Raw genomic sequence first — 25929 nt, 5'->3', positions numbered from 1 at the left:
TAAATTTCTACTCAACACAAATAAATGCTATCTGCAAGGCCATCATAAAAATACTACAGACTTTTCACTAGCTATTCAAGCATAATACTAATTTCTTAACTATCTCAAAACTTAAAACCTAACCAAAAGAATGACCCTATAAAATGAGTAATAAAAGACAACAGGAAAAGTGAAACCCAATGCTAATGTCAACACTAAGAACACGGACCTTTTATCTACTTACCTGTGGATAAAGGGAGAAAGTTTCTGAAAATCTGAAGGAACTTGGATCATCTTTGTGATACTCTCCAAATTTCTGACACTGAATAAAATAAAACATGTTAGTAATATATTCCCTGACACAGAGCTAAAACTTTGTCTATGCATACTCTATTTTTTGAATGTTTGTCATTTTTAATTCAGCAACTATGAACAATCATAAACAATTCTGTTTAAAAAAAGAATTTCCAAATCTGTTCTGTATGATAACACACAAAATTGCTTGGGACACAAATTAAACAGAGCAAATATGTCCCATCAGCTGCATACTCTATTTTTAAAGTTATTACTCTTTAGGAGGTAATATACTTGATATAGGATATAACTGGAATATTACTTATAGACTTACCAAGAGAATGATTACAACCAAAGACATAAACTTGAATTTTGGAAACAAATAATACATTGCTCCAATGCAAAACAACTCATCTTAAAATGTTTGAATTTTTTTAAACTAAGTGTCTCTGATAGCAAATAAAGGAGCTCTTGGATGATGGCCAGAAGAGCTCAACAGGCACCCCCTAAGACTCTACTTAAAAAAGACAATAGTCTACTGACAGAAAGATGCACTATCAAAATACCATAGTGGCTCCAAAGGCAAATTGATGGTATAAAATTGGGTACACTAGAAACAAGACCAAAAAGAAAGAACTGTTGAAGAAAATCAAGATCAACAGGTAAACCGGTAAAGAAGAAATGCAAAGGCAGAAAGGGGAAGGAAATCAAGGAGACACATACTCTAGCAACAGAGAAGTAAACCCTCTATGATAATGTGACAAAAGGCACCTAAATAACTGAGATAATCCACATGAGAAAGTGCTTAGCACAATGACTGACACTAAGCACTCAATAAATGTTAGCTTCCTCTTGTTCTTGAGCAAAGTCTCTGACCTGAAAAGTGTTTATAGTACTTATGTAACTGGTCTACTTCCTGGCAACATTTATCAGTACTTGAATATGATCAAGGGCAAAAATAATAAGCAAAAAATAACAAAAGATTCACTGCTGCAAGTAGTACAGGACTTTTACAGCCTAAAATGTTCAACTAAATAATTTATGTAGTTATCTGTGCCTTAAAGAGCACATACAAAGGCCTAATTGGTTTGATCACATTTTTTGGCTTCCAGGAAAAATCATTTCAGAACCACAGTTATCCAAAGGATAGAAAAGCTATAGTAGTAGCACTAATCCTCAGAAAATAGATCTTGGTATGTGGGAATAAGAATGTTTCTGTCTTCAAAGCCCCCTAATAACACTTCACTGACGAAACTTATAGATTTGGATAATAATCTTCACTGTCCAGTATGAAAGCCATGATGCAATTTAAATTAATTAAATTGTATTAAAATCCAGTTCCTCAGTTGCACTAGCCATATTTCAAGTGCTCAAGAGCCACATGTGAGTAGTAGTTCCATAACGGACAGTGCCGAACACAGAACATTTCCACCACTGTAGAAAGTTCTCTTGGACAGTGCTGATCTAGAATATCAAATACACTTGAGATCTAGAATATCAAACACATTGAAAAGATTTTGTGGATTATCTGATTTGATTATAAATAAGATTGGTAACTTTTTCATATGTTTATTCGTCACTTGCATTCCTTCTTTTGCTAATTCCTTGCTCATCACCTTTGCTCATCTTTTGCCCAAATACTACTGATTTGTAACAGCTCTTGTACATGAAAATTTTCACATTCTGTCATACATATAACAAATGTTGGCATGAAATTCTGCTAATAGTGTTTTTACCACACAGACTTTTGTCTCATTTTAATGCAATAAAATCTTTTAATATTTTTATTTAATGGCTCCTGATTTTACCTTTCATGTTTTAAATCCTCTGCATCCAGAGGTTAAACACATATTAACCTATTTTTTGATAAATATCATCTATACTCTACCAAAGATAACAATATAAATTTTGTATAATATAAACATACATAAATTCCTAATCTTTGGGTTACTTCTTAAAATTTTTTTGAACACTTATCAAATGCCCCAGCATTAATTACTGGAATCATGAGTAGTCCTTACTTACAACCCAACCAAAACACTAATACAAATGAGAAAAAAGATTGAAGCATAAAGGAGGTATATCAAAGATCCACGGTTCGAGTTATTTAGAAGTAATAAGATTGGGCAGATAAAGCATCAGTAATACCATTTACTTGAGGAAAATAACAACACTTGCAAGAAGTTTAGTCATGTCTTCAATTCAGCAATTAGTTATGCATAAAGCCATCCACATAAATGGGCCCTAAGGGTCAAAGCATAACCTCTATAAGAAAATGGTAATGACAAAAGTGGTCCTCCTTAAAAACAGCACAACTGAAGTGCCTGGTCCCACTGGTATAGCAAGAAGAAAACCTAGCTGTGATAAAATTTGCAAGGAAAGCCCCAAGAGTCTTAAACAAGAGAGATTTCCTGGGAATGAAATTTCCTGAGAAATGATTTCCTGAGAGATGAATTGTTTATCCATCATAGCTAGCAGCACAGCTGAAGGGAGTAGTTAGTGGGTAAACCAAAGGTCAAAGATGAAAAAAATCAAATAGTAATTTTAAGTTATACAAAGATGTCATTCAGTAGAAAAGGTCAGGAGCCAAAAAGGTAAGGAACAGATCCATGAAGCCAGACACAAGATGGACCCAAACAAGAGTCTGAGAATGGAAGCAGCATATATCATGTGTTGATACCGATATCTTAAGTGATTCTGACCAAGGAGAATGAAAGCTTGTATTAAAGCTGTCAGAAGCAAATGAGGTACCAGCACCAATCTGGCCATATGATGCCCATTAGCTACAAAATGGTTTTTAAAAAGATGTTTATTTGTTTTTTTCCTTCTATTTTATCTATTTTAATTGGGATATAGTGGCTTTACAATGTTGTGTTAGTTTCTGCTGTACAACAAAGTTAATCAGCTATATGTATACATATATCCCCTCCCTCTTAGATCTCCCGACCACGCTGCCGCCATCCCACCCATCTAGGTCACCACAGAGCATCGAGCTGAGCTCCCTGCGCTATACAGCAGGTTCCCACTAGCTTATTTTTAATTAAAATGACTCTTAGTCATCAAGAAAAAAAGAAAACAGTTATATTCACTATACCAAATTGAGGCAAAGAAGTTTGTTAGCATAATTTCACAGGTTTTTCATTAGGAAAAAAATTAGAAAAGTGTAGTACCTAAGAGGTATTAATCTTTTCTCTGTTTGTGTTGCTATCATTGTTATAGCTGAAAATTCAGCAATAGGGAATCAGTACAAAATATGAGGCTAGGGACTTCCTTGGTGGCGCAGTGGTTGGGAATCCGGCTGCCAATGCAGGGGACATGGGTTCGATCTCTGGTCCGGGAAGTTCCCACATGCCGTGGAACAACTAAGCCTGTGCACCACAACTACTGAGCCTGCACTCTAGAGCCCGCGAGGCCACAACTACTGAGCCCACGAGCTGCAACTACTGAAGCCCACGCACTCTAGAGCCCATGCTACGCAATGAGAGAAGCCACCACAATGAGAAGATCGCACCCCACAATGAAGAGTAGCCCCCGCTCTCCGCGACTAGAGAAAGCCCGCGCACAGCAACGAAGACCCAACACAGCCAAAAATAAATAAAATTTTAAAAAATTAAAAAATGAGGCTACACTATGTTAGCTACTTAGAATAGCTTCTATAACTAAGGTTCATCTGTCATCACCTGAAACTTTACTTCAATTGTACACTAATTTGATTCAACCAATTAAAGAATGTAAAAACCATATTCCCACCACTTTTACCATATATTAGCCACTAGGGTTTCTATAAGAAACTGTGATTTTTTAAAAATTATTTTTTGAACTTTGCACACCATATGATGCCAGCCACAGTGATGCAGTTTCCAAGTTATCCTGTTAGCAGTTTCACTGCAGATCTTTTAGTCTCACGTGGCAGTAGGACTATATTCATTTGGATAACTCCATTCTCAGTTTTTGACACAAGACAAGGGCGGGTCATGGATAATTGATGAAAGCTGTTTTGCAAAGAAAGCATGGCAATAGTCTGATGATGTCAGCCTTTCCCTCGGAAACTACCTCCACCAATCCCCTCTTACACACAGTTGCCAACTGACTCATGGGAACAGACAAGCTATACTGCTGTGACAGACGATCAGAGTATAATTTTCATTATGTCATGACTTGCCTGTCCTCTACCCTCAACTTGCTGCTGTTGTAAATGGTGCAAACTGCAGGATATGTAGCTTAGAATTGAATTATATTGTGAGATTTTTATCATTTTATACTTTTTGCAACTGTCTCATTCAGTTATTTACAAGACCAGTCTATGTTATATTTTATTAGCATTTGTTTACAGGCATGTCAAACAATATGGCAATTTTTGAAGCTGAGGTGTGAGAAGAGAAAGATTCTAGACAGAAGCCTACAGAGAATTCTGAAGAATTACAATCTTCTGAGTCATTTCACTAAACCCATAAAACAGAACACAGAAAAAGTCCATCTTCACACTGAAAGCTACTTATCAGTGGGTTTTATGTGGGGATGATAAGCCAAGTTGTACTATCCAATTTTGTGTCATGTCATAACCTACAAATGTAGTAATAGCTCCAGCAAAATGGAAAAAGTACTTTACTACAAATCATAACCATTTGACAAATAAAGGTACTGATTACTTCAAACAGCTTTTATACTCTCAAAACAATAAAGTGTTTGTTAAAACAAAGTCACAATCAGTGAAAAGGCTCAGGAAGCAAGATACTTCAGAGCAAAATTTATTATCTAGAAAAGGAAAAGTCATATAGTTGATGAGTGCTAACAATGACATGTAAAATTACAGTAAGTAAAATGCTAGGACAAGATGAAGTCTGAGAAATTGAAAAGGTTCCATCTTAAAACAATATAACAAGTGGATGCATTCATGACATGTTACATGATGCTGAAGAGTTTTGTGTAATTAGCTGAAAAATAACAGCTTCTCTATTCAGGTTGATGAGTCAACGGATTTCACCAATGTCATGTCAAGTTGCTAAATAATAGTGAAATTCAAGAGAACTCTTCTGCTGCCCTAAACAAGCAAAGGTCAAAATATATTTAATGTTTTCATCTTCTTATATGGAAACAAAAATCCACCTTGGAGGAATTATGTTGACATTCGTACTGATGGTGTCCAATCAGTGGTTGACTCCAAGAGAGGTTTTATGCCTATTGTTAAAAAAAGACAGGCTGATGTCGTCATAAGACTGCTTTATTCACAAAGAGGTGCTAGTGTAAAAACACCCTCAGAAATGAAAGAATAAAAGCTCTGGATGATGCTACAAAAAATGGCTAACTTTATTAAAGACTAGTTCCCTCGATAATGTTTTAAAAACTGTGTGAAAATCTAGACAAAGGGCGCAAAAACCTCCCATTACAAACAGAAATTTGATAGCTTAGCAGAGAGAGTTCTCAACAGGCTGTTTGAGCTGAAGGTTGAACTGAAGAAGTACTTTTAAGGAAATTATAGGCCAGAATTTGCTGAGTGAAAATGAAGCATTAAGAACAGAACTTGGGACTTCCCTGGTGGCACAGTGCATAAGACTCTGAGCTCCCAACGCAGGGGGCCTGGGTTCAATCCCTGGTCAGGGAATGAGATCCCACATGCATGCCACAACTAAGAGTTCGCATGCCACAACTAAGAAGCCCACGTGCTGCAACTAAGACCTGGTGCAACCAAATAAATAAATAAATAAATAAATATTAAAAAAAAAAAAAAAGAACAGAACTAAGCATTCTAGGTCATAATGAAAGTAATGGGCCCCTGACATGTTAAAAGCTCAAGTAAATCATCATTATCAATAACTTTACTAACATACACTTTGGTAATCTAGATCCAGATAAAAAAGACTTGCCTATATTTTTATATGTTAATGTGTATAACTTTTATATCCTAATTAATTTCTCTTAAAATTTCCATTAAAATGAAAATAGAAAATTTAAACCACAGCAATGAAGGAAAATATGCAAAAAAGCAGTAAAAACAGATATAGTAATTTAGGATTAAATTGGGAATTAATTTCATATCAGCCCCCCAAAATAATAACAATAATAGGTTATATAATTGTCACTCTTTTATTTTAAGGAAAAAAGGCATTTTCATTTACTGGAAGAGATAAATTAACTCTGCTATTCATTACTATGCCTTTCTCAGCAACTTTATTAGGAGTCCCTCATATGGACTTTCAGTTACACTGTCAAGTACCTTGAAAGAGATTATCAGAAAATAATTGACTACGAATAAATGCATACGGATTTAGAAAAGTATGATGTTTACTTCTTACCAGTCGAATGAGCTGTCTGTCTAGCCATCTAAGCACATCTGGACCTTCTTCTGTTTCTGCTCTATATATTGCCAGCCGAGCCATAAGAATGGCAGCTGCCTCCTGGTCAAAAGATGCAGCAATGTTTTGGATTTGAGTTTGAGCATCTGCCCAGCTAAAGTCAAGAAGAAGAAAACAAGAAGTGCTGCTAAATTATTATATTCATGATATCATAGTTGGCTGTCACACAGATTTAAATTTAAAAGATACAGAAAATTACTTCAATATTTCAAAATTCCAATATTACCTAGAAAAATTAGCTTTAAAAAAAATCACTAGGGCCTCCCTGGTGGCGCAAGTGGTTGAGAGTCCGCCTGCCGATGCAGGGGATACGGGTTCGTGCCCCGGTCTGGGAGGATCCCATATGCCACGGAGCGGCTGGGCCCGTGAGCCATGGCCGCTGAGCCTGCGCGTCCGGAGCCTGCGCGTCCGGAGCCTGTGCTCCGCAACGGGGGAGGCCACAACAGTGAGAGGCCCACATACCGCAAAAAAAAAAAAAAATCACTAGTAGTAGTTTCAGTATAGTACTCACTGTTTTTCAGAAAAATATATCCAAACCTAATAAAATTCTCTAAAATAACTGTAAAGGTCTATTTCCAAACATATTCCTTAAAACATTAAGATTTTTACATGTAAAAATGTGTGTGCATATGCACATAGATACTTTTAAAGTATGCACATAGATACTTTAAAAATTCACTTCTTCAATTTTATAAAAGCAAAAATATGGAAATAGAAAAATAAAGTTTTCTCCCAGACTAAGTAATTGTCATTTACTAAACTGGAAAATGAATAAAGTATCAGAATATTTTCTCATTGGTCTTTAATTCAATTATTAGTGATAAATATTACATAATTAAAATTATTATGTATTCTTTTCTCTCCACATTAACACACTAAAGCCAATCAAAAATTAATAAGCAAAAATTTTAGTCTAAGGGATAAATTTGAAATTACATACAAAATAGCAGTAATTTATTAAATTCACATGTTCTATAAATCTAATCCAAACTGATCCTGGGTAGACCCAGCAATAACTTTTGTTTGTTTGTTTAACATTTCACAGAGTTTTGTAATACTTCAGCTGATCTTAGTTCTACAGTACCTCACTTTAAGCAATTCTGGCATAGTTACAGACTTCGTGAAAAGCTGAACCCCTTTTACATGACTCAGAGATGAAAGACATTGGGCTTCCCTGGTGGCGCAGTGGTTGAGAGTCTGCCTGCCGATGCAGGGGACACGGGTTCATGCCCCGGTCCAGGAAGATCCCACATGCCGCAGAGCGGCTAGGCCCGTGAGCCATGGCCGCTGAGCCTGTGCGTCCGGAGCCTGTGCCCGCAACGGGAGAGGCCACAACAGTGAAAGGCCCGCGTACCGCAAACAAAAAAAAAGATGTAAGACGTGATCCCAAGAAAATCCCGGCAGCAACATTCAAAATTCTTCTCCTTTCTTCCTCTATTTTTAATTTTTTTCAAATAGACGAAAAATTTTAAAATATTTTCCAGATGACTGAAACCCATGAATTATCTCAGTCTAACGAAATACCAAGAGGCATAAAAGAATGAGAATAAATAAAGGAATAAGAGCTGGTAATTATTTTTTAAAAAGATACACCATGAAAAGCACAATATATATATATATATATATATTTTTTGGTTGCACTGGGTCTGCATTGCGGCATGCAGGCTTCTCTAGTTGTGGCACACAGGATCCAGAACACATAGGCTCTGTAGTTTGCACATACGGGCTCTCTAGTTGAGGTGTGCGAGCTCAGTAGTCGTGGTGCATGGGCTTAGTTGCCCCACAGCACGTGGGATCTTGGTTCCCCGACCAGGGGTTGAACTCGCATCCCCTGCATTGGAAGGTGGATTCTTAACCACTGGACCACCATGGAAGACCCAAGAGCTGGTAATTTCAAAAGTTATTTTTAGTGCAATTTGAACACTTAGTGATTATACTAATAGTTTAGTTTAGTTATTTTTTTATTTTTTAAAAATTTTTTTGGCTGCATCGGGTCTTAGACGCAGCACGTGGAATCTTCATTGAGGCATGCAGCATCTTCCGTTGTCGCACACAGGCTGTTCATTGCGGTGCATGAGCTTCTCTCTAGTTGTGGCGTGTGGGTTTTCTCTCTCTAGTGTGGCGTGCAGGCTTCAGAGCGCGTGGGCTCTGCAGCTTGCAGCCCACGGGCTCTCTAGTTGAGGCGCACGAGCTCAGTAGTTGTGGTACGTGGGCTTAGTTGCCCAGCGGCATGTGGGACCTTAGTTCCCTAACCAGGGATCGAACCTGCGTCCCCTGCATTGGAAGGCAGATTCTTTATCACTGGACCACCAGGGAAGTCCCTATTTTTTAATTTTTTATTTAAAAAAATATCATAGAGCTAAAAACAAAGCTGGGTTTTGTTTGTTTGCTTTGGTCACGCTGCACGGCTTGTGGGATCTTAGTTCCCCGACCAGGGATTGAACCCGGGCCCATGGCAGTGAAAGTGCCGAGGCCTAACCACTGGACCACCAGTGAATTCCCAAAAACAAAATTGTTTTAAATTGGTATTTTCCCAACTTGTATGACCATGGTATTCGCTTGCTTCAAACTGAAACATAAAGGTGACATTTTTCTTCTGAAAATATCAATATAATGGTTCAGTAGTGAAAATAAATTAGTAAGTAAGCACATAAAAATTTACTACTTAAAAGTTGTTTAGCCATAAATTTAAAATTTTGCTCTTAAAGTTTAAAGGGTTTGTTCACATTGTAAAATCTGTCTTTTGTATTTTCAGTACCCCTTCACTGTGATTCTTACAACTAGTTTCAAACCAAACTTTCCAGATCGAAGTTATTTTCTCTATAAATATAGGATAACTTTTGACTGTATCTCAGGAACTTGAGTCCTTTATTTTCATATGGCTTATTCACTTAACAAATGCACTTGCCTAGGCCCCTAAAGTCATATTTCTAATAAATAAAGAAAAAAAATAAGCCTTGATTATTGAAAATGGTCAGGATAAGTTAATTTGAAAGAGTGGGTGCTTTGGTGAGACAAAATGATATAAATGGCACCATAACACACATAGTATCTCTCTACAAATAGCCTCATAAATTCTGTGTAAAAAACTGAAAATATATAAACCCATGAAAAATTTCTCATGACAAAAGTTCCCTTTCTCTTGAATGATTAACTTAACTCTTTTTAGAACTTTTCACTTTAAGAATATTTCAAACATAAAGCTATAAGTAGAATAATCTCCTATAAATCCATCACCTAGATTTATCAATTTTTAGCACTGTAACATTCTGCTTTATCGTTCTTTTTTCCTTCACACACACACACACTTTTTCTTTTGCCAAACTTTTTGAGAGTAAGTTACAGATACATCACCCTTTCCCCTAAATTCTTCAGTGTGTATCCTAAGAACAAAAAAAATCTCTTATATAGACCCAATTAATTACTAAATTAATGAAATTAAACATTGATAAAATACTATTATCCTATATGTAGACCATATTCAAATTCCCCCAGTTGTCTCAATAAGGTCCTCTATAGCAAAAATTTTCCTGACAGGATTTTATCCAGGATCATATATTGGCTTTAGTTGTAATTCTCTTTAGTCTCCTTTAATCTGAACTGGTTACTAACACTTTCTTTGCCTTCTAAGACATTTTTGAAGAGTCTAAGCCAGTGGCTTTATAAAATATCCCTCAAATTGGTATGTCCAGTTGTTTCCTTAAGTAAATGTTTTGAATTCCAAGTTAAGTTATACGTGCATATGGGGTTGGGGGTGTGTGCTGAGGGGCCATAAATAAATTGACATGTTCGCCAAGAATCAATACTTCCAAGTTCAAGATGTGCAAATGAACAGATCTAAAGGAAAGCTCAGGGGGCACTTTTTCTTCAAAGGAATAATGTATTCCCTTAACATTCATCTAGGATTTTAAGCCAAAGCAAAGTTACAGCAGGACAATAAATCTCTCTACATACTACCCTCTGCTAAGTAACAGACCATCCAACACAACACTGTTTCATTAGGCCATGTCCGTCACTCACCAGAATAGTCTCATGGTTTCAGAAATGAAGCTAGAGTTTAAATACAGTTCAATAAAATGAGAGTTACGATGCCTTCAGTGTCCATTTTCTAGGCTATGCCTAAATCAGGTTAAGTTTATACTGACCAGCACTTTTCCTACCCAGACAATCAAGTCCAAAACAAACAGAAAAAGACCAAAAGCCTGCTCACTTCTAGACTCACCTTATCTAAGAATCCTTTCCAGACTAACTTCATTCCAAAACATCACTCAAAATAGGAAGCCAGTTTGGGAGCACGACCCAGAATAGTTTTGATATGTAAATCAAATCTCTAACAAATACAACTTACTTCCTAGCAATGGTGGTCACTCGGATACGTCTCTGCCCACTTGAATGCTGATACTGAGTCACAAACTGGATTGCACCACGTCCTCCTTGAGGAATTGGAGCATTATGCTGTATAAATATAAAAGAGTAGAATCTAAGCAAGATCTATTACATTGTTGTCATATAGTCATGGACTGCATATCCTAGCACTAACAAAATTCATTCTAAAATCTATCAGAAGGATGCTTATTTCCAGTGCATACAAAACAGTGGTGATCTGCCACGTGAAAAAGAAATGGATTTGGGAGAGGAGAAAAATTATGGAGTGAGTCAAGCTAGGAAATCAATTTCAAGTAATATATAATTCAGAGAAACATGAAAAAACAAAATGAAGGGAGAAGTGTAAAGAAATTAACAGATATGAAAAGGCATAAGTGAGGCAATTTTGCCTAATAGTAACTGGATAAAAAGACATTGAGCTAACATAAAAAATAATGAAATAATGTCTTCTGCAGCAACAATGGATGGACCTAGAGATAATCACACTAAGTGAAGTAAGCCAGACAGAAAAAGACATATATCATATGATATGGTTTATATGTGGAATCTAAAAAAACAATGATACAAATGAACTTATATACAAAATGGAAATAGACCCACAGACATAGAAAACAAACTTATGGTTACCAAAGGGGAAAGGGCAGGGGAAAAATTAGGACTTTGGGATTAACATACACACACTACTATATATAAAACAGATAACCAACAAGGACCTACTGTATAGCACAGGGAACTATACTCAATATTTTATAATAACCTATAAGGGAAGAGAATCTGAAAAAACAATAGAAAAATATACATGTATAACTGAATCACTCTGCTGTACAACTGAAACTAACACAACATGGTAAATAAACTACAATTCAATTAAAAAAAAAAAAAGAAATTGAGCTAAGTTCTCCTCCCCTAGGTATATAAGATGAAAACAGAGCTTTGAGGAAGATAATCACATGATGAACAGATGACTAACAGAAAACCATTAATGAGAAGAGACCAATAGTAATATATGATAATGATCCTCAGAAAGAAATAGTGGGGTGGTCAATAGGGAAACTTTCTTCATGCCCTTTGACAGCATTCTTGCTTTGTTGTTGTTGTAACTGTTTGTCAATAAGAGCCACTATCTTTTTCACAAATTTTAATTGTAAAAACAAATTCCTGCACCTGTCTTAGGAAGGCTGACTACTAATACTTTGTGGTTCATTTTATGCCTAATAACTATTGGTATATAAGTCAATAATTTATCCATTATATCATTCTTTAATATGATAACTTTTTCCTGCAGCAGCAGAAAAAAATCTTTCCAAATACTGGCATCTTTACCTTCCAATCTTTTTCTATAAGTTTTGATATACTAAACTTTCTCGTAGGAGTACTCAAATATTATATACCTTGAGACACCTAGGAGGAACTAGATACCTAATTACAAAAATGCATAACTAGAACAGAATTTAAGATTCTATTTATGCTTCAATTGTTTATTAAAAACAAAAGAAAACTAAGACTAAAAGTTGGGTTGCCCAAGGTTGGGCATTTGCAGGTTTCCCTGACATCTCTATTACAGTGTGTGCTCTCACCAAGGAGTGTAGCCTTGAGAAACTGAAAATGACAAACAAAAACTCCAAAACAGAATAAGCTTTGGGTCATAAGCTCTGGAAATATTCATGGCCTAAACTAAGTATTTTTTTCAAATATACATTTCAATATTCAAATATAAAAAGTCATACCTGATTGACAACTTCAAAATATATGGCTAAGGTTGTAGTGGGACTGAGTCCACATATCTTCCATTGACAAGTGCCACCTGTTCCTATCTCCTGTAAAAATAAAACATAGTATGTTTGAAAACCAGAGAATATAGTTTATTACTATATATATATTAAGGTGAAAAAGTGGAAAAAAATACCAATAAGAAAAAATCTATTTCAGGTTTCTAATTCAATAAATGTCAGAGGTTTAAGATTTTTTTAAGCTCATATAAATATACCATGAAATAAACTTAAGCAATTTTTACACAAATAAAATTATAATTAATTCAAATTCTTGCTAAGTAAATTACAAAAATATTGATACAAGTTCTTCATATTGTAGACTTTAAAAATATACACCACTTAATGAAGTAATTACAACTAACATTATCCTTCTATCCAACTATTTAATCTGTGTAAAGAGATAGTGATTTAACATATAACATACGCATATATGAATATAGGTTCTCTGGATCAGAACTGTGTAATTTAAGCAGTCTAATTCCCAAGAAAACTTCTTAGATATAAATTTTTCCATGCAAACTGCTTAAAATTAATTTTTAAACTCTGTCATTGTAAAGATGATTGCACACTTTGTTATTTGTCCCATCATCCTCTCCACAGCTACATGATTCTACCATTTCAAAGTGCCTTATATGTCCACTAGATGTGATAAAAGAAAAGAAAGGAATTGAAGCTTAAAAGCTTAAATCTGCTGGCTACTTTGACGGAAATTCTACTAACGAAAAAGATTTCAGAATTAATTTTGACTTTCATGAGTCTCCAAATTTCCAAATCATAGTTGTTGTTGTTTTTTCAGGCACGCTGGGCAAGGAATAACTTAGGCATAAAAAATAGAAGACTGGTGACAGTACAAAAGTTTTAATTTAGGGGTGGATGGGAAAAGGGGTATGTGGAAAGAACAACAACAAATAGAGGTATACCAATGGAAGCTGAGCCACATTCTACTGAAAAACAGCCCACACAATAATTGTGAAAGGAATGCTATAGACTGCCACCCCAGGTCTCTCTTGGATCTGTCCTGAGAATTAACTGTATTTTCTTTCTAGAATAAAGATGACTTACATTTTCAGACACACAGGGTCCTTTAGAATTGAGAGACACACAGGGCCCAATAGCTCCTGAAATCTTTATTTCCCTTGAGGTCTGCAAAATAAGAATATACTGTCAGCCCTCCATATCAGCAGGTTCCACAGCTGCAGGTTCGACCAACCTCGGATTGAAAATACTTGAAAAAAAGTTTTTCAGAAAGTTCCAAAAAGCAAAACTAGAATTTGCCGTGCACAGGCAACTATTTACATAGCATTTACATTTTATTAGGTATTATAAGTAATCTAGAGATGATTTAAAGTATGTGGGAGACGGGGCCTCCCTGGTGGCGCAGTGGTTGGGAGTCCGCCTGCCGGTGCAGGGGATACGGGTTCGTGCCCCGGTCTGGGAGGATCCCACATGCCGTGGAGCGGCTGGGCCCGTGAGCCATGGCCGCTGGGCCTGCGCGTCCGGAGCCTGTGCTCCGCAACGGGAGAGGCCACAACAGTGAGAGGCCCGCATACCGCAAAAAGAAAAAAAAAAAATAAAGAAAAAAAATAAATAAAAATAAAGTATGTGGGAGGATGTGTATAGGTTACATAAGAATATTACACCATTTTATAGAGGACTTGAGCATCTGCAGTGGTGGTGTGGGGGAGGTGTCCTGGAACCAGTCCCCCTACAAATACCAAGGAATGACTCTAGTACACTTTGGTGTACCATCTTCTATTTTAACTCTCATTGAAAATCTGTCACCAAGACTGGTTTCTTTCCAATCTCCACTAACCCCAAAATTTAAGCTAATGTTATCTTCTATCTAAAAATTTGGAAGCCCAACTCAAGTTTTCTTAACATGAGATTCTTTTTCCTGACAAATCCTGAATACCACTATCAAGACAAATTTTACCCCAAGCACTGGTCTTCATTAACCTATAAGGGCTTCTTCTGCCTACACATGCATCTTCAAACTACAACCAAACCACACAATTAAAACTATTTCACTTACATTCCAATACAAAACATCCACTCTCACTGGGCAGTTTTCCCAAACATACCATGCTGATTCTCACCTCTGTGCCTCTCTTCACACTGGGCTCCCAACTAAAATCATTCTCCTCAACCAAGTTAAACTCTGCCATGTTTCAAAAACCACTCTAAGTCACTGTAAAACCATCTAGGATAAATTGTATCCTGCATACATTCATTTTTCTTCCCTAAACCTTTACAGCTCTTTTATAATCTACTATTGTTTCATTCAATCACATGTGTTAATCTTGTCTTTCTATCAAGAATAAGTTCTTTATAAGAATACCTGTGCCTTAGATATTCCCTGAGATCTCTACAATTTCCTAGCTTAATGCTGGACATATAGCAAGCATTTGATGAAATAAGAAGATTAACAAGAAATATTTAATAATTCAAAATCAATGTGCTTGTAAGACACTTATAAATAACACTAAGCCTTTGGGTTTCTTGAATCCCAAATTTGAAATGAATGATAGAATTGAATAATATCAACAACTTACCAAAAACAATTACTGATTATCCAAATAGAACAGAAAATGTTTCTCTTAAGTTAGATACCAACTCCTGCAATTAAAGAATCTAGCACTAACATAAGCAAATTTAGCACTAAAAAAAACATACAGGCATACCTTGGAGATATTGTGGTTTTGGTTCCAGACCACCACAATAAAGCAAATATTGAGAATAAAGAGAATCAAACCAATTTTTTATTTCCCACAAAGTTATGCTATATAACTTTACGTTACATAAAGTTATGTTTATACTACACTGTAGTCTATTAAGTGTGCAATAGCATTATGTCTTAAAAAACAATATACATAGCTTAATTTTAAAATGCTTTATTGCTAAGAAATGCTAACTATCATCTGAGCCTTCAGTGAGTCATAATCTTTTTGCTGGTGGAGGGTCTCGCCTCGATGTTGATGGCTGCTGACTGATCAGGGTGATGGTGGTTGCTGAAGGTTGGGGTGACTGTGGCAATTTCTTTTTTCTGTTTCTGTTTTTTGAAGTATAGTTGATTTACAATGTTGTGTTAATTTCTCTGTACAGCAAAGTGATTCAGTTACACAAATATACACATTCTTTTTTACATATTCTTTTCCATTATGGTTTATCATAGGATATTGAATACAGCTCTCTGTGCTATACAGTAGGACCTTGTTGTTTACCCATTCCATATATAATAGCTTACATCTGCTAACCCCAACTTCCCACTCCATTCCTCTCCCAGCCCCCTGCCCCTTGGCAACCACAGGTCTGTTCTCTATGTCAGTGAGTCTGTTTCTGTTTTGTAGATAGGTTCCTTTGTGTCATATTTTAGATTCCACATATAAGTGATATCACACGGTATTTGTCTTTCTCTTTCTTACTTACTTCACTTAGTATGATAATCTCTAGTTGCATCCATGTTGCTGCAAAGGGCATTCTTTCTTTCTTTCTTATAGTTGAATAGTATTCCATTGTGTATATGTACCACATCTTCTTTATCCATTCATCTGTCGATGGACACTTGGGTTGTTTCCATGTCTTGGCTATCATGAATAGTGCTGCTATGAACATAGGGGTGCATGTATCTTTTTGAATTAGACTTTTGTCTGGATATATGTGGCAATTTCTTAAAATAAGACAACAATGAAGTTTGCTGCACCGAATGACTCTTCCTTTCACAGTTTCTCTGTAGCATGCAATGCTGTTTGATATACCCACAGTTGAACTTCTTTCAAAATTGGAGTCAGTCCTCTCAAACCCTGTCACTGCTTTATCAACTAAGTTTATTTAATATTTTAAATCCTTTGTTGTCATTTCAACAATCTGTACAGCATCTTCATCAATAGATTCCATTTCAAGAAACCACTTTCTTTGCTCATCCATAAGAAGCAACTCCTCTCCATTCAAGTTTTATCATGAGATTGCAGCAATTCAATCACATCTTCAGGCTCTACTTCCAATTCTAGTTCTCTAGCTGTTTCCACTACATCTGCAGTTACTTCTTCCACTGAAGTCTTGAACCCCTCACATTCATCCATGAGGGTTGGAATCAACTTCTTCCAAGCTCTTGTTAAGACTGATATTTTGACCTCTTCCCATGAATCACAAATGTTCTTAATGGCATCTGAATGGTGAATTCTTTCCAGAAGGTTTTCAATCTACTTTGCCAAGATTCATCAGAGGAATCACTATCTATGGTAGCTATAGCCTTATGAAATGTATTTCTTAAAAAATAAGACTTGAAAGTTGAAATTACTCCTTGATCCATGGACTGCATAATGGATGCTGTGTTAGCAGGCATAGAAACAACTTGAATCTCATTGTCCCTCTCCAACAGAGCTCTTAGGTGACCAGGTTCATTGTCAATGAGCAGTAATATTTAGAAAAGAATCTTTTTTTTCTGAGTGGTAGGTCTCAACAGTGGGTTTAAAATATTCAGTAAACCATGTGGTAAACAGATATGTTGTCATCCAGGCTATGTTGTTCCATTTATAGAACATAGGCAGAGTAGATTCTTAATGGCCCAAGGATCTCGAGAAATGGTAAATGAGTATTAGGTCAACTTAAACTCACCGACCGCATTAGTCCCTCATGAGAGAGTCAGACTGTCCTTTGAAGCCCACCACTGACTTCTCTCTAGCTATGAAAGTTCCCAATGGCATCTTCTTCCAGTAGAAGGTTGTTTCATCTACATTGAAAATCTGTTGTTTTATGTAGCCACCACCTTCTTTCATTATCTTAGCTAGATCTTCTGCATAACTTGCTGCAGCTACTACATCAGCACTCGATGCTTCCCCTTGTATGTTACAAAGCTGGCTTCTTTCCTTAAACCACATGAACCAACTCTGCTAGCTTCAAACTTTTCTTCTGCAGCTTCTTCACCTCTCTCAGCCTTCCTAGAATTGAAGGGAGGAGAGGCCTTGCTCTGGATTAGGCTTTGGCTTAAGGGAACATCGTAGCAGGTTTGATCCTCTATCCAGACCACTAAAACTTTCTCCATATCAGCAATCAGGCTGTTTTTTTTTCTTATCCTTTGTGTGTTCACTGGAGTAGCACTTTTAATTTCTTTTAAGATCTCCTCCTTTGCATTCACAACTTGACCAACTGTTTGGCACCAAGAGACTTAGCTTTGGCCTGTCTTGGTTTTTGACATGTCTTCCTCACAAAGCTTTTGATTTAAAGTCAGAGATGTGGGACTCTTCCTTTCACTTGAACACTTAGAGACCATTGTAGGGTTATTAATTGGCCTAATTTCAATATTGCTGTGTCTCAGGGAATAGAGGGGCCTGAGAAAAGGGAGAGAGAGACCAGGAAACGGCCAGCAGGTGGAGCAATCAGAACACACACATTTACTGATTAAGTTCACTGTCTTAAATGGGCACGGTTCATGGCGCCCCAAAACAATTACAATAGTAACATCAAAGATCACGGACCACAGATCACCATAACAAATATAATAATAATGAAAAAGTTAGAAATATTGTGAGAATTACCAAAATGTGACACAGAGACATGAAGTGAGCAAATGCTGTTGAAAAAATGGTGCCAGCAGACTTGCTCCACACAGGGTTGCCACAACCTTCAATTTGTAAAAAAATGCAGTATCTGCGAAGCACAATAAAATGAGGTATGCCTATACTTAAAAAGTTAAACCTTATATAAACAAAAAATAGAGTTAAAGGAAATTTTACTTATATAATTTCCTCTTGTTTTAACAATTATTTAGGGATACTCAAGTAAAATTTCATTGTACATTTAACGATGAACATTCTTCTGGTAACAAATCTCTAACTCCAGGTTTCAATACAAAATAACCACTATTTTTAAAGCATATCTTGAATTTGATTGATGATGTTTTAAAATTATGATCAAGCCTACAAATTTCTCTCTTGGTAACATACCATACATGTCAAGTTTTGGTTCTTACCTTTATTTCTAATGTACCACCAAAGCCCATTTTAAACTGTCCATGCATATCTTTGGTAAAAACTCTTTGAAAAGTTTGCTTGAATAAGGAAGTGTTGAAAGAGTCACCCATTACCATGTATCCTCTGCATGGAAAGAGCAAAAAACAATGTGACACAAGGGTCCATGTGTAAAACCAGAAAAGTAAATTATTTTTCAACACTACCAACAAAATTTTAAAGATATTTCCCAAAATGTGTGATAGTAACATTAATTTTAAAAACTCAATTCTATGAAAATATCCCCACGCCACAAATAATCTCAATTCTGAGGGTACCTGAGTGCCCCTAACACTTGTATCTGTCCTCAGTAATTTTTAAAAATTCTTTTTTAAATAGGTAATACATCTATACATTACAAAATTCAAAACGTACAAAAGGGTACATAGTAATATATGTGTCTCTCCCATCCCAGTTACCCAGTTCTCCCTACTGGTGAAGACATCTGACAGTTCACAGCATTCATTCTCATTCTTAAAAATAAATATCTCCATGTGTAGTGCGTGTATATGCATATATTGTCTCTGTGTGTCACACTGAACTTAACAGTGTTATACCCAGTGAATGAGAATACAGGCATATTTTGGGAGTATTTTCACTTTATGCACCTAAGTACTGTTAAATTTTTTTCAGTAACCATGTACTTTTATAAATTTTTTTCAGGAACCATGTACCTTTATAAATTTTTTTAAGTTTTAAAAAACACTAACTGTCAAATAAAAACTATTCTGAGATGCCATTTCCACCCTAATAAATCAGCAAACCAGTCTGACAACATATTCTGTTGATGAGGCTGTGGAAAAACGGGCATGCTCATAATTGCTTATGGGAATGGAAAATGGTGCAAATCCAATGCAAGGAAACTTGACAGTATCTAACAAAATTACATATGTATTTTCTCTGTAATCCAGCCACACCACTATTAGGAATCTATCCCAAAGATAATCGGGCAAACAAAAACCAAAAAGCAAAATATAGGCACAAGTCTATTCACTGAAGTACTATTTATAATAATAAAAGATTGGAAACAATCCAGATGACCATCTATTAGACTAGCTGAATAAAATACGGTACAACCACACAATGGAGTAATATACAGTTGATCCTTGAAAACCACAGGTTTCGAACTGCGTGCGTCCACTTATGAGCGGATTTTTTTCAGTAGTAAATATTACAGAACTACACTATCCACTGATGGTTGAATCTGAGGATGCAGAACTGCAAATATAGAGGAACCACAGATATGGAGGGCCAACTAAAAATTATATTCAGACTTTCCACTATGCAAAGGGTCAGTTCCCCCAATCCTCAAATTGTTCAAGGGTCAACTGTACTACTATAAACCCATTTCCAAGATATCAGTAAAAAATGCAAAGTAGGGGAAGCTATGTAAAACTTTCTACTGTTTAAATTAAAAGGCGGATACATATATCCATATACAACCTGAGTACAAACATTTACATGTATTTCCTCATCATATTTTTAAAATATTTTAAATAGTTTTTAAAACAACAATAAAACAATCAAAAATTACATTAGGCAAAAGAAAAAAACTGATGTGGTATAATTAATCAATGGAAATTTTATTTTTGATACTGCTAAAGTCCTAATTTATGTTATCTCTGATGCTATTATAGATAGTATGCTGTTAAATTTTGTTTGCTCTTTATAGTTGACCCTTGAACAATGCGGAGTTTAGGGCACAGACCCTTATGTGCAGTCAAAAATCTGTGTAAAACTTTTTTTGTTTGTTTGTTTTTTGCGGTACACGGGCCTCTCACTGTTGTGGCCTCTCCCATTGCGGAGCACAGGCTCCAGACGCGCAGGCCCAGCGGCCATGGCTCACGGGCCTAGCCGCTCCGCGGCATGTGGGATCCTCCCGGACCGGGGCACGAACCCGTGTCCCCTGCATTGGCAGGCGGACTCTCAACCACTGCGCCACCAGGGAAGCCCTGTGTAAAACTTTATAGTCAGCCCTCTGTATCCATGGTTCCACTTCCTTGGATTCAACCAACCAAGGATCATGTAGTACTATAGTATGTATATATTGATAAAAATCCACATATAAGTGGACCTGTGCAGTTCAAACCCATGGTGTTCCAGGGTCTACTGTATTTGTTACTGTTATACAAAAATATAGTTGAATTTTGTACACTGACCTTGATTTAGAAGTCTTGAGAACTTAACATACTAATTCTAATAGTTTGCATGTAGATTTTTTTCAGATTTTCTACTTTTGCAAACATGTCATCTAGAATGATCTATGTTATCACTAAACCTAGTAAAACATCCTAAATTAATGGCAACGTATACCATACCCTACTTATCCACTCCCTTTTACAGCAAACCTCTATGAAATAGCTGTCTATACCTTTACTACTCAGTGTTGCCTTTGGTCCCACAACATTAGCATCACCAAGGGTCTTGTTTGAAAAGCAGAATTTCAAGTCCCATCCTATGCATACTAAATCCAGAATCTATATTTTAACAAGATATCCAACTGACTTGTACATGTGAAATGAAAGTCTGAGGAGCTCTGGTCTATGTTAGCTGCTTCCGATCCCCTCTTCCTGTTCCTTTTCTTATTCACTCTAAGTCAACTTTCAGTGCTCTTAGGAAAAGTCACCAATGACCTTCGTAGTGTTAAATTACACAATCTTACAATCTCATCCATTTTTATTGCTTTAAAAAACCAACAATAGGGACTTCCCTGGAGGCGCAGTGCTTAAGAATCCGCCTGCCAATGCAGGGGACACAGGTTCAATCCCTGGTCTGGGAAGATCCCACATGTCGCGGAGCAACTAAGCCCGTGTGCCACAACTACTGAAGCCCATGTACTCTAGGGCCCATGCTCTGTAACAAGAGAAGCCACTGCAAAGAGAAGCCTGCGCACCACAATGAAGAGTAGCCCCCACTTGCTGCAACTAGAGAAAGCCTGTGCACAGCAACCCAACACAACAACAACAACAACAACAACAACAAAAAACACAGCAATATTCTGACAACTCCCGCATTTATATCTCTAGATATAAATTCAGACCTATCTTCTGCATTGTAGGTTCTAATATCCAACTGCCTACTCAACCTCTCCCCATGGATGTCTACTGTTATCTTAAACCAAACATGTTCAAAACTGAGCTCCTAATCTTCTCCCCAAATGTTCTTCCTCCCAGTCTTACCCATTTCAATAAAGGACAACTCAATCCTTCTAGGCTCATTTGGTTTTCTCAAACACCAGATCCAACCTCCTAGCAAATTCTCTGTCTTCTAAATATACCCCAAATCCAACTACTTCTCACCAGCTGTGATGCCACCACTTGATATTCCTGTGTCCCTCTACGTACTAAAGACAACTAAAGTCAAATGATCCTTTTAAAGCATTAAGTCAGATCATATCACCCCTCTCCTGAAAACTCTCTAATGACTTCCCATCTCACTCAAAGAAAAATCCAGGGCTTCCCTGGTGGCGCAGCGGTTGAGTCCGCCTGCCAATGCAGGGGACACGGGTTCGTGCCCCGGTCTGGGAAGATCCCACATGCCGCGGAGCAGCTGGGCCCGTGAGCCATGGCCGCTGAGCCTGCGTGTCCGGAGCCTGTGCTCCACAATGGGAGAGGCCACAACAGTGAGAGGCCCACGTACAGCAAAAAAAAAAAAAAAAGAAAGAAAAAAGAAAAATCCAACAAACTAGGAATAGGAAAATATTCAACCTGATAAAGGCATCTACAAAAATCCACAGCTAACATTATACTTAATGGTGAAGGATAAAATGGTTTCCCCCTAATATCAAGAACAGGCAAATATATAGGGACAGAAAGTAGTTCAGTGGTTGTCTAGGCTGAAAGGGGGAGGGGGAGGAAGGAGAAATGGGAAGTGACTGCTAATAGGTACAGAGTTTCTTGCTGGGATAATGTAAATGTCCTAAAATAAAACTATGGTGATGGGTAGAATGTACTAAAAAAAAAAAAGAAAAAACATTGAATTACATGCTTTAAATGAGTAAATTTTATAGTATGTGAGTTATATCTCAAAAAAGCTACCAAAATAATAATATAAAACAATGACTGAAGGGTATGAAGATGATCTTTTCAAACAGAACTTGTGCCTTTTTAACTGTATTTTAGAAAAAATTTAAAGTAAGCTTTACTGAAAGGAGTATCAAAAACTGTTAATAGCTGTTGCCCTGGAGTGGCAGGATCATGACTATTTTTTTTTCCATTATCGGTTTATATTTGTAAAGTGTCGTTATTAGTTTATAACTGCCATACTTGTAAAAATGTATATACATACCCAGTAAGGTTAGGACAGCATTTCATCTCCAGGAGACCTGTCTGATCTAATGCACATGCATAGATATCAATAACATGACCAGTCGTAGCAGCGCGATTAGCCAATGCTTCAAAATGCTACAACAGATTTTTTAAGATCAAATCAAAGTAATGTACAAACTTAATCATCCTATAAATCTTTTGCCATTAATAAATCAAAATGATCTAAGAAATACTAAAAGAATAATCCATAATAATTTAAATGTGATTTGTTCTAATTTAATTTTCTATAACGTCTCATAAAATGATACGATAACTTCTAATGAGTCTGACACTTTCACATTCTTTTCTTTAAACGCCATTCATTCTAAATGAACTCCTAAATTTCGAGCTAACCTTGAAGAAAGGCATGTTGCTCTTCATACATACACATGATGGAAGAACAACACAGAACTCTTTTTCCTGGATAAATCTATACTCAAGTAACATGAAAAATAGACAATAGCAAAAGCATTAAGATAAACAAATATAAAACTTTTTTTGAAGCTCTAAGAAATACTCCAAATTCAAAAGGGAAGTTAGGTGACAGGAAAAAAGCATCCATTAATAGTGACAAAAATTATCTGTTATTAATTACACCCTAAAAATATAATAATGACTACCAAAAAGAAATATGAGATAATACAGGACAACTAAACTAAAATTGTAAACTCCAGACAATTTTTTTAAAAAGGGGGAGAGGGATGGGACATTAACAAGCAGAACCAATACAAGGGTATCAAGAGTCAACAGTAGTGAAAAGGTACTGACACAAACCCAGATAAAATTGAAGTTACATGAACAGAGAACAACTTATGAGAAAATGACGGACTATTCAAGCTATGAACAATATACATATCTAAAGGGCAGCCTCCTGGAAATGAGAAATTGGAAAATTCAAGAAATTCTTCCTGATGGGAAAGACATTCTTTAACATGAATATTAAAAAAGACACACAGGTTTTCTCTCAGGAGTAGTTTTTAAAGAGACACCTATTGGTGCCCCCTATTAAGTTTTTAACTATTTAAAACCAGAAAAAATATAACAAATTATCAAGGAAGAAAAAGACTATTTCTCTAATTCTGAGGAGCAGTTGCAGGATCATCACAATATCAGATTTATCATAAAGTAATTATATTCTTCCTCTTCCATCAAATGAATTTTTTTAATAAGGCAAAAAGACTTAAAAACCAAAATTACCTTAGTTCCCTTTTTAACATATTTGGCATTGTCTTTTTCAATGTCATGCCATGATCTTATGGGTGTCTTCAATTCGTCTCCAACCACCATTCCAGGCCCCTGAGTGGCTGGACCACCAATGAACATCATGATACGAGCACCAGTGTTGGGAAAAGTACACTATCAGGAAAAAGTAACTCATGAGAAGAGTTTAAAGGAAAACATATTGATATACATTTATGATAGTGAATTTTGATATATTCTTTCTAGAAAACAGGGAAGCATACATTTTCCAAGAATAATCAACTGTTTAAAACAAAATTTAAAACAAGATGTTTGTGTGAATATCTTTCTTTTGAAATCCTATTCTAATAGCAATGCCTTCCTAATTTTAAAATAATCTATAAACCTGATCCCTATAAGCAAGGATGTTCCTCCTGCTTAACTAGTACTAGATAGGGAAGAGTAGGAAAAGAAGAAGAAAAGAGGGTATCTTTTTCTGTTTGGTTGTTATTTTTGTTTTCTATGCTTAAAATACATGTACAACTTATATTTCTAATTCAAACTGATGGATTGAGTACTTCAATCTACCTCCCCCTTCTTCCCAAGATGCCAGTGAAATGATATAAATGGTACTGTTTAAAAAATAAACGAGAAAGAGTACTATCAGCAGACTAGAAATTTTGAGGAATCCTAACAACAGATTGTACTGGATTGACAAAAGAATTTTAACTATATATATTATGTATAATTTAAAATATATATGTACATATATATATATACCAAAAGTAAGCCAGATCTTCCCAAGGGAATATCTTAAAAACTCTACATTTAGAGTCGAAAAAACACAAAAAGCAGCAATGGGCCAAAGAAGTGCAGTCAGATCCAGAAACAGCAGCTAATGACAACAGATTTTAGCAATTCCTAAGAACAGCTCTCTGAGAAAAGTAGGCAATCTTCCCAGAGAAGGTTCTTAGCATAGAAATTGGGGGCTGAAAGATACAGAACAGAACACATGTTACAATGAATATCAAAATAAATATGACAACTCTCAAGAGTTTCTAGAATGAAAATCATGGCAAAAGTAAAAATACCTCAAGGAATGGGCTAAAAAGCATGTCTGAAGACCAAGTTAGAGATATGGAAAATAAACTTGAAGAAACCTCTAAGAAATAGGAGCAAAGAAGGAAAATATGAGGAAAAAAAATAAAGATATGAAGAAATACAGAAGTCCAACATCAATCTAATGAATATAGAATAAAAAAGAAAAAAATAAAGTAAGCTGAAGAATGACAGGAGTCTTAATGAAAGGACCTACCAAAAACCAAATGTAATTAATGAAAAATAATCAAACCTAAACACAGCCTAATGAAATTTCAGAACTCTAAAATTAAAGAGAACATTCTAAAAATGTTCAGTGGGAAAAATAAGTTTCCTGAAAAGGACTAAGAATGAGACTACATCAAATTATCCAATAAACTATCTGTTAGAATACTAGCGAGGAATGGCTCAAAGATCCTATTGAAGGGCTTCCCTGGTGGCGCAGTGGTTGAGAGTCCGCCTGCTGATGCAGGGGACACGGGTTCGTGCCCCGGTCTGGGAAGATCCCACATGCCGTGGAGCGGCCAGGCCCGTGAGCCATGGCTGCTGAGCCTGC

At 36.2% G+C, this 25929-nt stretch overlaps 1 protein-coding gene across 1 annotated transcript in view; it reads right to left on the bottom strand.

Moving 5' to 3' along the window:
• SEC23A (SEC23 homolog A, COPII coat complex component) overlaps window positions 1-25929 on the bottom strand; it is a 62626-nt gene that overhangs the window by 18490 nt on the left and 18207 nt on the right. Inside the window, exons 8-15 of the mRNA XM_060096293.1 lie at window positions 24294-24452; window positions 23077-23192; window positions 18753-18876; window positions 13847-13927; window positions 12740-12829; window positions 10975-11081; window positions 6567-6720; window positions 224-301 (exon numbers count right to left, since the gene is read on the bottom strand). Coding sequence (XP_059952276.1) covers window positions 224-301; window positions 6567-6720; window positions 10975-11081; window positions 12740-12829; window positions 13847-13927; window positions 18753-18876; window positions 23077-23192; window positions 24294-24452 — 909 coding nt within the window. The remainder of the gene's footprint in view (window positions 1-223; window positions 302-6566; window positions 6721-10974; window positions 11082-12739; window positions 12830-13846; window positions 13928-18752; window positions 18877-23076; window positions 23193-24293; window positions 24453-25929) is intronic.

This window comes from Mesoplodon densirostris, chromosome 4 (genome assembly GCF_025265405.1).
Source record: "Mesoplodon densirostris isolate mMesDen1 chromosome 4, mMesDen1 primary haplotype, whole genome shotgun sequence".
Taxonomy (NCBI): Eukaryota; Metazoa; Chordata; class Mammalia; order Artiodactyla; family Ziphiidae; genus Mesoplodon; species Mesoplodon densirostris.
The sequence above is the reverse complement of the archived record's forward strand: the minus strand, read 5'-3'. Positions and strand labels throughout refer to the sequence as shown.